The 14,233-nt window shown below is 35.3% G+C and overlaps 4 protein-coding genes and 1 non-coding gene across 5 annotated transcripts in view; 3 read left to right on the top strand and 2 right to left on the bottom strand.

Annotated features, from left to right (window-relative positions):
- Positions 1-5,568, top strand: part of LOC107646341 (auxin response factor 4-like) — a 7,634-nt gene extending 2,066 nt beyond the window's left edge. Inside the window, exons 3-14 of the mRNA XM_016350531.2 lie at positions 688-789; positions 869-925; positions 1,199-1,354; positions 1,780-1,864; positions 2,212-2,302; positions 2,623-2,793; positions 2,911-3,027; positions 3,110-3,185; positions 3,296-3,467; positions 3,613-4,175; positions 4,656-4,846; positions 5,183-5,568. Coding sequence (XP_016206017.1) covers positions 688-789; positions 869-925; positions 1,199-1,354; positions 1,780-1,864; positions 2,212-2,302; positions 2,623-2,793; positions 2,911-3,027; positions 3,110-3,185; positions 3,296-3,467; positions 3,613-4,175; positions 4,656-4,846; positions 5,183-5,279 — 1,878 coding nt within the window. The 3' untranslated portion in view covers positions 5,280-5,568. The remainder of the gene's footprint in view (positions 1-687; positions 790-868; positions 926-1,198; positions 1,355-1,779; positions 1,865-2,211; positions 2,303-2,622; positions 2,794-2,910; positions 3,028-3,109; positions 3,186-3,295; positions 3,468-3,612; positions 4,176-4,655; positions 4,847-5,182) is intronic.
- Positions 6,483-7,235, top strand: LOC107645588 (the record flags this gene model as incomplete). Its single annotated transcript, XM_016349638.1, is given in 2 exon segments — positions 6,483-6,713; positions 6,796-7,235. Coding segments are annotated over 2 exon segments (492 nt in total), but the record flags the coding sequence as incomplete, so codon positions are not given.
- Positions 8,395-11,137, bottom strand: LOC107645587 (zerumbone synthase). The gene is made up of 4 exons (XM_016349637.2): positions 11,059-11,137; positions 10,810-10,960; positions 10,394-10,465; positions 8,395-9,290 (listed from the first exon to the last, which is right to left on the bottom strand). Exons 2-4 carry the CDS (start codon positions 10,827-10,829, stop codon positions 8,486-8,488), a joined length of 897 nt encoding a protein of 298 aa, XP_016205123.1. The 5' UTR covers positions 10,830-10,960; positions 11,059-11,137; the 3' UTR covers positions 8,395-8,485.
- Positions 11,233-11,304, bottom strand: TRNAP-AGG. Its single transcript has one exon. It is a non-coding gene; the product is annotated as a tRNA-Pro (tRNA).
- The window catches only part of LOC107646340, a 4,468-nt gene continuing 1,647 nt past the window's right edge, over positions 11,413-14,233 (top strand). Inside the window, 3 exon segments of the mRNA XM_021103835.1 lie at positions 11,413-11,678; positions 12,052-12,429; positions 12,565-14,233. The exon segment at positions 12,565-14,233 is cut by the window's right edge and continues 13 nt beyond it. Coding sequence (XP_020959494.1) covers positions 11,636-11,678; positions 12,052-12,429; positions 12,565-14,233 — 2,090 coding nt within the window. The 5' untranslated portion in view covers positions 11,413-11,635.

The raw sequence follows: 14,233 nt of genomic DNA, 5'->3' as shown, positions 1-14,233 counted from the left end.
AATAAATCTACGAATTTACAGAAAATAAAATAATATTATGTTTTTCTTTTTAAAGAATCAAATATTAAACTAGAGGCTGCTAAAAAATATCAACGTATATTGAGTCTAAAATTTACTGATCTATAAATTATTTTATGATCATTGACCTATGATTTCTTAAGCAGTTTTTGATCCTCCAAATTTAATGTTATGGAATCCAGAGTGGTGTATACTTATATCAGACAAATTTGTGTTAATCAGAAAAGAGGGGAAAAAAAAAAGAAAAAAGGGGGGGAGGCGGAAAACCAGCTCTTTGCTTGATATGACTTTAATAAATTAGATAGCATTATACATGACTTTTAAGGCAGTTAATGCAAGAACCAAACACTTGTAATTATGATAATATGTGATTTATGATTTGCCGTTACACCAACAATACAATTAAACAATTACTTTTCATCACAGGTAGCAGGCACTAACTATTCCATCAACTTTAATACACCCTTTCCTGTACAGATACACCTCTTTTAATTCCTTTGCGTGTATGTGTGTGTAGTTTTTAAGTAGTTACCTAATTAGGTTGTTGATTGTTGATACGCATTATTGTTTATGGTGTGATTCCATAGTTGTAAAAAATTTTTTTACATGGTAGTAGATCCATATTTCTCTAACCAGTGTTTCATGGTTTGTTATTGAAATATGGAATAGGTTGCTTCATTCACTCAGCATCAGCAAGATGGTCACGTGGATATTCCCGTGCATAATCAACCTTCTAAGATCCTGTGCCGGGTTGTGTCTGTTCAGTTAAAGGTATTATCATCTTTTTACACAAGTTAAACATGTTTAATACCCCTTAGAAATTATATATTATTATTAACTTGATTTACAGACTGAAGCTTCCACAGACGAGGTTTTTGCTCAAGTTACTCTACTTCCAGAGTCCAAGGTCAGTTAGTTAATACTTAATTCTCTTCTAATATTTATATTCTTCATATTTCGTTTTCTCCTGGTTTATGGTACTGGGCCCATAATTGCTTATTACTTCTGCTCATTGGTTTGAACTTTCACTGTTGATGTAATTTTATGTTGCTATTTCTATATGCTTTGTCTATTTTGAGTTTGATCATGAACAACGAAATGCAGTTGCCAGTGTTTATATTCAGACATGTTGATGTTTTAACTTTTAACGGAACTGGTTTTTGCTCTGGCTTATTTGCAGCAAGATGAACTTAGTTCGAAGGACACAGACACAGCTCAGATACCCAGCAGATCTTCTGTATACTCCTTTAGCAAGATACTTACTTCATCAGACTCTGGTGCTCATGGCGGATTCTCTATTCCCAAGAAGCATGCTTATGAATGCTTCCCCCCTCTGGTTGTAATCCTTATCTTGAGTTATATATCAACTTAAACAACCTTTCTAATTTACAGAATGCATTGTGTATTTTTGTGTATAACAAAGGAATATTTTGGTTGATTTAAGTTTTTAGTCGTGACTTTTTTACCAAGTCATAATGTTTTTCCAATATCAATTTCATACAGAGAACAGGTAGCCGGAATTCATGGAAGCACTAAATTATTTCTTGTTGTGTAGTTTACTCATTTTATCTTGAGCCACACGATACTTTTGTTATGTGCTTCCCTCTCAAAATTCTCGAGCACTATTTTAGCACGTTTAATTTTTTTTCCTTGATGCCAATAGGCATCTGCACTAGGAACCTATGTTTATTATTCTATCTGTTTCACAATAACTATGGTTTTGGAAAGAATTTGCCTTATTTTATGCCTTCGATATTGCAGGACATGACTCTTAAACCCCCAGCACAAGAGCTTGTTGCAAGGGACTTGCATGGGTACGACTGGCGCTTCCGACATATATTTCGTGGTAAGTTATTTTATTTTATGTCAAACATTCCTGAGCCAGTTGCAATAATGTAGCCATAACTGTAACAAAATTTTGGATCCTTGTGATTTTGATCAGTCCATGACACCGAAATTTTGCAACTGCTTTGGGAATTATACTTTGTTCTTTAGCTACAAATCATCCACATTCAATGGCAGCAGTCTTATGCATCATTTTGGTAAAATATTTGTTTGATTGAACGTTTTGAAATCAAAAGTAATATATATGGGCATGTAGCATCTTTCTGTTTAGTAAGAAATGAAATGCTCGTTTAAAATGATTAGTTAATTTAGAGTTGGATTAACATAATAATGTAAACTGCAATGCAGGTCAGCCAAGACGAAACTTACTTACTAGCGGTTGGAGCACATTTTTAAACTCCAAAAAACTTGCTGCTGGAGATACATGCATATTCTTCAGGTATTCTAAAACTTTTTGTTGCATTTGCAAACAACTTGTTGAATTGTTTGGACACCTCCAATATCTTTTTCAATTGACAATTGCTGTATCCATGATTCACGGGGTCTGAACTCTAAAAAATAGATGTCACTCATTTGATTTCATGGAGGAGAGGGGCTCAAAATTCATAAGATTCATGCTATTTTGATTTTAAGATACAAATTTTTATACGAGGAACCCTGTAAAATCTAAACAATTGGGGTTGTTAAGTCAACCATGATAGTATTAGACCAGTGATAATGAAAGTGTGAGTAACCAGGGCAATATTTATGCCATTGCAGGGGAGAAAATGGAGAACTCCGAATTGGGGTTCGTCGAGCTATGAAACGGCAAAATATTGCATCCCCATCTGCTTCTCTGATATCAGCTCAGAGCATGCAACTAGGAATACTGACTAGTGCTTCCCATGCTGTTGCCACAGGATCCATGTTTACTGTATACCACTACCCTCGGTGAGTGCTTTGGATTTCATTGAAACTCAAATGCACATACTGCCTACTTTTCTTGTATAAAGTTTTTCTATGAATTCCTAGAAAGAGCCGTTAGCCTGATATACACATCTCTTGCAGGACGAATCCCTTTGAATTTATCGTTCCTTTGCAACGCTACATGAAGTCAACTCAAATGAGCTATGCAACTGGTATGAGAGTACAATTGCTGCTTGATGTTGAAGAACCTAGAAAAAGGTGCTGGTCTCAAAGTTTGTAATAATGGTATCTACGAGAAAACGATGTATAAACATGTCCTTTTGTTTGTTTGATTATCCAGATATGCAGGTACAGTAATCAGTATTGAAGATTTTGATGGCATTAGGTGGCCTGGTTCTGAATGGAGAAGCCTCAAGGTAATCAGATCAGATCCTTTCCGAATCTATAAATTTATTTCCTTGAGAGATTATAATACATATTTTGTTTTATTTTACCCTGATTCAATTTATTTTGTTTCTCCTGTTAGGTCCAATGGGATGCTACACCGCATGCAGATATGCATCCAGAAAGAGTTTGTCCTTGGTGGATTGAGGCCTTGGACTGTGCCAAGCAGAAACACATTCCTATTCTCCCCGCACCAAAGAAAGCCCGTCCAAATAACCTGCCGTTGCCTGAATCAAGTGGCTTTGTCAAGGATGGTCAGCTCTTAACCATTTTTTTTTCTCCCCCTCAAATGCAATTTTTCAATGAAGCTATAAAATTCTCTAAATTTTCATGTTTTTGTTACAATGTGTAGCTTTCCCAATGAGAATGTGACTAATTAAATCCTCTTCTTGTCATCAGAGATAATTCGGTATTCCGCTAAGCCTGCAGCTCAGAGACTGGAAAGGGACTTGCAAGGTCAAGACTACAATGATGTAGCTTCTCCACAGGCTGTGCTAAAACAACCATCATCAAAGGTTATTTGTAACTCAAACCTTGGGATTGAGAATCAGCTTCTAATTCCGATTCAAGACCCTGTTCACCAGTGTACTGGAAGCTCAATGTCGTTTCCACATGAAGACTTGTCAACTTCCAGTTCAAATGCGTACTGTCCGGGATCTGAATCCCAAGGATGGCCTTCTTCTGAATCTAAAGATGAAAATGATGTTCCTTTTGGCCCACATAGCAGTTGTACTACATACAAGCTTTTTGGGATTTACTTAACTGATTGCCAATCGGAGCTCCCTTCACCACAATTTTCTGCTTACAGCAAGATTCCAAGTACCATTTCTATTCCTCCAATGTCTCACTCAAGTATTTATGCAACAATCCAGGCAGCAAAACAGTGCGGAAATATTCAAGGTGTTTCCTCAGAGAAAAGATGCAAGAAGTGTCGCTCTGATAATAGTAGAAGTTGCACAAAGGTAGAGAGTCACATTTATGATCTAACCATGATTCCATGAATGATTTGTTTATAATGAATATTATAGAATTTTACTCATTGAAGTGCACTTATTTATTGTTTCTAGGCTTCTAACTAAAATATGGGTAGGATCCCCTTTTTCCTTGGGTGCTTGGAAAAGGATGGGATAACTTTCATGTGAAACTTTTTTCCACTTGGCAAGGCCATGTGAAAAAATACGTACAGCACTGTGCATGGTCTTTGTTTCATTGTATACTTTCCAGATGACCCTGTCATGTGAAAAAACTGCATGGCAGGATCTAAATCTCTCCAAAGGGGGACCTTCATGCCTAACTGTCAAAGCATTTTGTTAGTTTGACGGACTGATTCATTCAACCTGTTTTACTACATTGTGACTGAAATAATGTAATGCTTAGCTGAAGCTGGAACAATCTATAGGCTTTTGGAAATCTGAGCTAAGGCGACCATTCATTTATTTCAGGTTCTTAAGCAAGGAACTGCTCTTGGCAGAGCAATTGATCTCACTCGTTTTGCTGGATATGACGAACTCATTTCTGAACTTGACTGGATGTTTGATTTTGGCGGAGGCTTAATTAATGGAAGCAGTGGATGGCATGTGACCTGCATAGACGAGGATGGAGATATTATGCTCCTGGGAGATTTCCCATGGCAGTTAAGTAATAATTTATCAAAAGTAATATATCATATGAAAACAACAAATATTATGCAGTTCAATGTTATTTCTTTGCAGATGTTTCTACACATTATGAATAACAAATATATATTGTCATCACTAAACTATGAACCTGGAAAGAAACCACTGTTTTCTTTCTTTCCGAGACAAATATATTTGAAAATTACCAAAAGGCAAAAATAAACTCTCTTCGAATTTTAATTTACTTATTAGCTAGTTCAGCAAGTCTTGGAAAAATTAAATGTCTTGGTTTGGTAAAGTAATTTGGTTTGCCCCTAACTATTGTGTTTTAATCTTAATCTTAACATGTGTAGGGACTTTCGATCCATGGTGCAAAAGATGATAATACGTCCAAAGGATGCAATTAACAATCCTAGTCCAAGCTCCTCTGCATATCCTGCAAGCATTTAGTGGGTGTCTGATCTCTCATTCCCTGACTTTGCGGGCACCAGGAAAGTCCTATGCTGCGGTAGTTGTGCATCTATGCTTGTTCTCTCTCAAAATTATGTGAATGCTGGCTTTATTGATATATAGCAAAAACTTTGCAATAATAGCAAAATTCAGTGTTAAAAGCTGAAAATTTTGCTTGTATTTTAAGAAATAAAATTTTCCAGATACTTGTGGAAACTTGTTAGAAATCATGGTTGTGTTGTTATAATATTGAATGTATGACCATATATCTCTATGGCCTTTCTATTTATAGTCATAGCAATGGCCAGAATTTCCAGTGCTTTAAAAATCAAAGCAAATTTTTTGGTGATATAGTCATAGCAATGGCCAGATTTTCCAGTGCTTTAAAAATCAAAGCAAATTTCTTGGTGATACAGTGATTTTGTTACGACCCCGTTGGTTAAACCTTAAACCAATGAAAATTAGTTAGAATTATAAATAGAAATTATTATTATTGCATTGGAAAAGAAATTAATTAATTGAATATTAAACTTGGTTTAATTTAAAATTTTTCTTCTTGACTTGAAGAGAGAGCACTCCCTAAATAAGTGCAAGCATTCCTCTTCAAGTTAAAAAAAACCTTTAAATTAAACTCAATTTTATATTTAATTTATTTTTTTTCTTGACTTGAAGAAGGAGTACTCCCTAAAAAAACTCTAAATTGAACCAAATTTAATATTTAATTTATTAATTTTTTTCAATAGTAATAGTTTTTTTTTTTACTAAAGATAGGAAGACTTGAATTTGCAGTCTCTTAGGTGAGTATGGGAAGACCATGCCATTTGAGTTATAACTCATTGGCCAATAGTAATAGTTTTTATTTATAATCTAATTAACTAAGTAATTTTTATGGATTTAATCAGTGATCCATCGTAACTATTTTAATGTAAAAAATCATCAAAGTGTATAACAATTGATTCTTTGGTAATTTTATAAAGATCCAAAGCCTAAGAAGGGACTTTTAAACCCCAAAAAGATATAGTTAACGAGGATAGTTGCACTGCCCCTAGCTCTATGGTGCCGACCTTATCCTAAAAGCTTGCATTCTGTGTGGTCCATATTGGTAGCCGTTGCATGTGCAGTCAGGGACTCGGTAAAAACTAGACAATACAGCACAACCACCATTCTACGATGAAAACCATGACAACTTTGAAACCAAATTCCGGTCAGTTCATGATTCTGTTTTCCAATGTCACCCGGTTCATCTCATTCTCGCCCTCCTATCTTACCGTCAGTCACCAACATCCTCTACCTTTTTTAGCAGCGTTTCATCGTACTCATATTCATTCCTCAACACTTGTGAAGTCCTATTCTCATCCAATACCTGAATCTGATGACCAAGTTGAAGACCTATGTATTCCAGATCATTGGTTAGAGCCAACCATGGCCTTGCAGGTACTCTTTTTTAAATAATTATGGCTAATGGACCGAAAAGTTAGTTGAGATTTTTACCTTTTTTTTCTTTGAATTTGGTTAGGAATCAGAATGGCTTAGGATTACTTTGCATAAATGGTTGGATGATGAGTACTGTCCAGAGGAAACAAATGTTGAGATTAGCCGGGTTGCTGCACAATCATACTACAACTCTTTACTACAAAAACAAACAGATCTTGGTGAGATTTTATTGAAGATGGCTCTTCAATTAGAATCTATCTCTTATAAAGAAAGTTTTCATGGGGCTTTCTCTTCAGCTAATGCTGCTGTTAACTTGATTGCAGAAAGAATAGAGCAACTTTGAAATTACTTGAATTTGTTTTTGCTCAACTTGTTTTTGTTAATTTGTAGTTAAATGATGATATAAATCTGGTCTTGCTAATTTCTATATGTGATCTTGTGATCTTAGACTACTGTTTTAGGAATATTATGATGCTTATTTCTTATAGCAGCCAATAAATGAACCAAAATTATGCAAAGAAATCTTTGTCTGCATACTCAGCTAGGTTAGTTGTATATAAATCAAATATATTTTGGATGGACCGAAAATTGTGCAAATTTTATCCTACAATAGTTACCAAATGGGGCCTTAAAGTTTATTTTTTACTCTTCAAAATTCTTTTCTCCCTCCCTTTCCCCTCAAGAACAACACTTCATAAACAAACAATTAGGTTCAAGTTTCAAGTTTTAACTTCCAATCATTAGACAAAGTTCGGGGTAATGTAAGCTATATTTGTATATGAATCTTTTTTAAGTGTGGTTCCCTTCGTCAAGTAATTTATGGGAGGCAGCTGTAAGTGTTATCATGAGGAGGCCTACTGATGAAAAGTTGATTGGTTTCATTATTGATAGTGAGATTTCTGTCAAAGTTATTTTACATCTTTTCATGGGTGAGTAGACTCTAAGCATATAAGTATTTTTTCTATACATTATAAAGTAAACAAGAGGATCCAATTATTGTATCAAAGAGAAGGTAATGAATGACACGAAATGACTGTGGTCTAGAGAAGATTATCAAATGTCTATTCAGAAAGTGGGGAAACTTTTCTGGCTCATTCCAATTGAAAAGTGATTGCTGATTTCTCATTCTATGAAATTGTTCAAACAGAACCGTAGGAAAAGTAATTAGAAAAAAATATCTTGAACTTCAATGTTCTTGATAGTGAAAAAGTAACATCTGTTTGGCTGAACTAAATAGGGAGATAAGTTGCAGGGTGAATAGTTCTGTTTGTTGAAGCAAAAGATGTCAGAAGGGAGAACTTCCCTTCCATGCAAAAAGCAAGTTGAGTTGTTGTTTTTAACTGCAGCTATATATTCAAAATTCTAAGGTTGAGTTTGTGAATTGTGGTATTGGAGAGAATGGACGGAAAGGAATGACTTGATGAGTTGCTCACAATGATATTTGATCCAACAAAAAGTGCATTACTCCCGTAAATGTTGTATGCATTCTCCAAATAAAGTAGATTATCCCGTAAAATTCATCATATGTGGGCTAAAAGTTTAGGTTATGGAAAGTCTATGATCTTGTTTTCTGATCATATTCTATGATAGTACTATCACTGCCTAGTTTCTATACATGCTTTTTGAAAAGTCATTCTCTCTGTAATCATAGTGAGATAAGTAATGAGAAAGTGAATTTGGCTTTCTGAAAAATAATCTAAAATTTGAAATTGGCAGGTTCTTTTCATCATTGTGATGACTTTTTTCTCTATAAATATAAATTGCACAAACTTCTACTGCACTTGATCTGGTGCAGGAAAATCCAAATTCTTGAAGGATGTAAAACCTCCATCCACAACCAAATTATGACCACTAACATACTTAGCATCATCAGATACAAGAAAAAGGGCAGCATTAGCAATATCATTTGGTTCACAATTTGCTCCCTTCAGAACACCAGCATTATGAACAATTTTCATATGTCTCTGAGCATCAACATTTGGATACAACAGACTCATCTCTTCCATAACAAAAGTAGTAGGAATTGCAAAAGGTGATATGCAGTTCACTCTTATTCCATGCCTGCATAGTTCTGAAGCCATGGATTTAACAGTGCCTATAACAGCACACTTCGATATTGAATATGTGTGTTGTGACATCCCTCCCATCACACCAGTGATACTTGCTGTGCAGAGAATCGATCCCGTTCCATGCGGGATCATAACTCGTGCTGCATGCTTGATACCAGCCACAAGCCCGCCAACATTTATCTTCATGACTTTGTCAAACACTGTCATGTCTAAGTCCACAATACTTGGAGGAGTTCTACATGCTATCCCTGCATTGTTGAACATGATATCAAGCTGTTTGTGTTCAGAAATTGCAAAATCAACAGCATTGGATATGTCTGATTCTTTTGTGACATCACATGTTATAAAACTGGCATTAGGCCCTAGTTTATTTGCGGTTTCTTGACCAAGTTTTTGTTGGATATCTGCAATAATAACTCTGGCACCATTATTGATAAATTTGGTTGCTGTAGCTTTTCCTATTCCACTAGCTGCCCCAGTTATCAGTGCTACCTTATCTTGTAGTTTCCTGGACCACCACAACAAATTTGAATTGAAAGCAACCAGTAAAAGTTACATGGCATCTTCTGTACAATAACATTATTTGCCAACAAAATTTTGGCGTCTATTTAGGCGCTTATTAAATGATATTAAAGTTTATTGTAGAGTGTACGTCGGCTTATGTGACTTTTTATCGTTCATTTCAAGGAGAAAGTCTGAAAGTGCTGTAAAGAAGCAAATCCACTTCTCATTAAGAAAGCAAGTGCACCAACTCAAAGTGTTACTTAAATTACTTTTTATTAGTTTAATATTGATAGTAATTAATTATGATAAGGAGTACATAAAGTTAACTACAAAACATTTTTTTAAGTTTTCTGTTTTCATTCATTTGAATTTACTTAGATTATTTTTTATTAGTTTAATGTTGATGATAATTAAGAGTACATAAGGTTAACCACAATATATATTTTTTTTTGACATAATAAAGACGTAATATCCTATCATAAATATTCAAATATGCTAAATAATACTAATTGATCTAATTTATCCTAATCTTACTCTAACACAAAGCAAAAAAAATAGGAAAATTTTCAAAAATACTAGTTTTAGCCATTGATCTCAATCATAAAATATATATAGGCTAAAACCATTGAAACACCAATATTTTTGAAATATTTAAAAGGCTTCCAAATATATATTCTGTTTAGAAGTAAACAACTTTTGGAGAGGAATCCAAACTAAGTGACAAACCATAATAAGAGGTTAAATGTCACATCCTAATCCAAATCTTCAAGGAAAAAAAAAAAGTATACAGCCAGTCTACCGATGTATCATCTCTCATACTTGATATCTCAACAACCTATGTTATTAAAATATAGATCAAAATTCAGTGTCTAATTATTTACAGTGAAATTGGAAGGACAAAGGTGGAAATGAAATGAACTAAAGATATGGAATTCATGAAGCATGCCTAGTTGAATAGTTGTATTGTGTCTAGATATTGATACATTATGAACATTCATTTCTTCATTTATTTATTCCCTTTGCTTCTTCTCTACCTTCCATCCCTAACTATGGCAAAGAAAAGTAAAACAGAGAGAAAATTAGCTGAAAGGTAAGTTGCCTTAGTACCTTCCAGTGTGAGTAGACAACAACCTGTGGAAACTCTCTCCAAACAAAGCCCTTGAATAGGAACCGTTTTCACTGTTTCAATAATCACCACAAATTATTAATAAACACAGTAAGCTATGGTTTAAGGTTACTTTAATCAAAGAAAGAACTGAAAGGAAAATCCACATGTAAGATCAAAGGTAAACAATTAAATAAAGAAAATATGTGTCTCATAGCCATTTTCGTAGTTCAAGATGCTTCTAGTAACAGAAATTAAGCTGAGTAATTAAAGAGATTCAATAGTAGATGAAAGTGGCAAGTCAAGAGAGATGCTTTATGTTTTCAAATCATCAAACGGCAAAAACAGATAAAATTTCTATGAATAAAAACACAAAGGCAAGTGAAGGCAGTAAGGTGAAGTTTGAAATAAAACAAACCTTAAACCAATTCTCAGCATGATTTTTTTGCTAAAAATAGATGGCTGTGATGCAATTCACAGAAAGGCTAGTGTTCTAGTTTGACCTTTAGCTTTGTAGGAGAACCTTGCTTTGTTTCCAGCTAGAGAGAGATTATGATATGTGGAACTTTCTAAGCATCATACAAACCGAGTCAAGGGTAATATGGTAAATGTGGATAACGAATCTATCTATATCTTATAATATGCATATGATTGAAGGTTGAATTACCTTTTCTAAATGCATGGCGGAATCAGCTCCAAGACTCTGACATAAATAACATGAATCTGAATATATCATTGGTACATGTAAGATCTATTGATATAAAAAGGTCAAATCACATGGACTCATAATAAAAAACACACAGAAAAATATGTGCATTATGCTAAATCCAAAGAAAATTTAGGGGCATTCCGAGAATTGAACTCGGGACCTCTCGCACCCTAAGCGAGAATCATACCACTAGACCAAATGCCCATTTGTCACTTACTGTCAAAATTAATTTATATAAAAAAGAAAATTGTAGTTGTTTCCCTCCAAAAGATTGAAATGAAAAATTTATGCTTCATTTTTGTTTCTCTCTCATTTCCGCTCCAAAATCCACAGATTAAGGGGTTCCTTCATGAACTCGTTGCGCTGATTTCCGAAACTCATCATCATCATCATCATCATGTTCTTCTTCTTCTTCTTCAGCTACATTCTTCTATGATCATTGTTTTAGGGTTTCAGTTCAGTTTGACGCTAATCAAATTTCTCATTTACATGTGCCTAACCCTTGATCAACGCTAACACTGTTCAAAATACTCCAATGGCTGATGCCTCCTACGTCATTTGTTCTTCGTCACCACCTGGTACCTTTTCATTCCTCATTAGTGCTTATTTTTGTTCTGATTTTGTTGTTAACTTGTTTGTCATTTACGTTGATCATTCCGCTTCTCGTTGAAATGGAAAAATAACAAAAGAAATTCACTGATCATAATGAGTTTTCCATGCACATGAAATTTTATACCAAACTATGCAAGCTGTGTACGGATTAAAGCTGATTGTAGTGAAAATAACGCAAACAAATCTCATTCGTGATCTTCGATAGTGGGACTGCTTATGAGTGTTCTTGTAGGAATTAAAAAGCATTTGTGGAAGTTGTCACTTCTGATTGTAAGTGTAAAGAATATTATAGATAAAAGTATCTTAGCCTGATGATTGTGTTGTTATGTTTATAATTAGGAGGTAAATTCAAAGATGCTGATGAAGATGCTCAGTTTCAAGAAACTGAACTCGTCAATGACACCTTAGTGCTCAATAGCCCCTTCACTGAACCCCAACTGGAAAATCTCAATCTGAACACTGAGCTTGTGGAGGATTCTGACCCTTCGGAGAATGTGGAAAGTGGTCCAACATGCGAGAATGGACAAGAAGTTGTGCTTGATAGCGAAGATGATGAAATGGACAATGGAAGGGCAGCATCTGCTGTGAGAGGGTTGGCTGATGATGGAACCAGTCCAGCTGCAAGAATTCCTTCAATGCACTTCCAGAAGAGACCTGTAAAGCCACCTTTCAAACAAGCAGATTCAAATGGCACTGCTTTTAGTAAAGCTGCTATTGGTATGTTTTTGTTATGAACAATATAAGAATGAGTTCAACGTTTCTTTTTTATATGTATAGTTCTTCCTATTAAATGTCAAAGTTATTGTTGATAATGGTATACTGAAGTAAAGAACAAACACCACATGCTTGCAGGGGAGAAAGGAATTTCAGTTGATACCAAGATGTTAAATAACATTCACTCACCAGAGCCTGGGGATTCAACCCAAGCTGCTCTTGGGTTTGTGGATGAGTACTTGTCATCTAGTGATATGGACTTGCTTCAAGGAATTTATCACATAAAACCCACTAGAGAGAAATCACTTCATGTCCTGAGTGCAAGAGGATCACTAAGTTTGGCTAGAAAAATTAAAACTCAAACCCAGAATAGAGAAAAAGAACCCTTCAGATGGGATGGCGGTGATCAAGATGACAAAGGAGCTGGTATCTGGTGTAGAAAGGTTAACACAGCTTCAAATATTGGAAGTGAAAACCAGAAAGAAGGTGGACATCTTCAGAGCCAAGGAATACGGTGTGCAGGTGTTAGATGTGATGATGAGATTGAGAACATGGTCCAAAGACATGGAATTGAAACAAAAAATGAAAGTAACTCTCTCAAGGAGTTGGATGTTCAGTCAAGTTTAATGAGAGAGAACGAGACTCCTTATTCCAGTGTGATACATACAGAAGACATGTTTGGTATTGGTTTAGATACTCAAATAGCTGCTGAAGCTATGGAGGCATTAGCATTTATGCCCACAACTGGCTGCCATTTCCATGATGCTCACCAACCTGAGAAAGCACCTGATGGCTCTTTGAGTGATTTGATAGAGAATAAAGGTCACTTGAAAAACTTGTTGCATAAACAGAATTCTGGTTTACAGTCCATAACAAAGAAATCAAAGAAGAGAAAGCACACTGAGAATCAGGAGCCAAATACTGTGTTGGTGGAAACACGAAAAATGATGAAAAGCAAGTCAACTATTAAGGGACAGTCTGAAAATAATACCACTTCACCAATACACAGTGAACTTGTCTCAATTGAAGAGGTTTGCTCAACAGGAGAGTATACTAGTTTTCAACCAGCCACCACAGAATCCAAAAATAAGAACAAGAGCAGAAGGCCAAGAAAGAAAAATCAATCAATCCATCATACAGAGAGGAACAATAATGTCAAGGCGGATGACACTATTAGGTGCAAGAGGAAGGGGGCTGATATAGAGGCTGATCCATTGAAGTTGGGAATTAGGACAAAACGTCTCAATTTACCTACCAATTTGTCTCGAAAGACTGTGAAAAACAGCCTGAATCACCAGGTTGAAGTTAGTCCACAGCTATCTGGATCCAGCAGTTTTTTAATAAATGATTCTCCTTCTTGGCTTTATCCTAAAAGAGCAAGGGGGAAAAGAAAGAAGGCTAATGTGCAAGACAATCTTGATGCACCTACTATTTTGTGCATTGATGGAAATGAAAGCAATGTCTGGTCCATTAACAGTATAGAACGCCAAAATGATGAGGATAAGTCATGCGTTGACAATAGCAGATGCTTGTCACAGGGGAATTCTGTTCAACCTGGTTCAGCTGACGATACGATGAAATTTGAAAGCTCACTTGATAAGCGATCCTCGTTGGCACGTGTTGAAATATCAGCTAATAAGAGCAGTGCACAATCCAGTCCAGAAATTCCAACAACAGTCTCCTCCAGTAAAGACTTAATAATGTCAAATAACAAACGCACATGCGATGAGCAGCACAACAAGCCATGCAACAAATGCCTTCGAAAGTCTCCCCTTCTGAAGGAGCTTATTAGATTAGGAGTTTCTGA

This window comes from Arachis ipaensis, chromosome B06, assembly GCF_000816755.2.
Source record: "Arachis ipaensis cultivar K30076 chromosome B06, Araip1.1, whole genome shotgun sequence".
Classification (NCBI taxonomy): Eukaryota; Viridiplantae; Streptophyta; class Magnoliopsida; order Fabales; family Fabaceae; genus Arachis; species Arachis ipaensis.
Note: the sequence above shows the minus strand (reverse complement) of the source record. Positions and strands in the feature narration are given on the sequence as shown.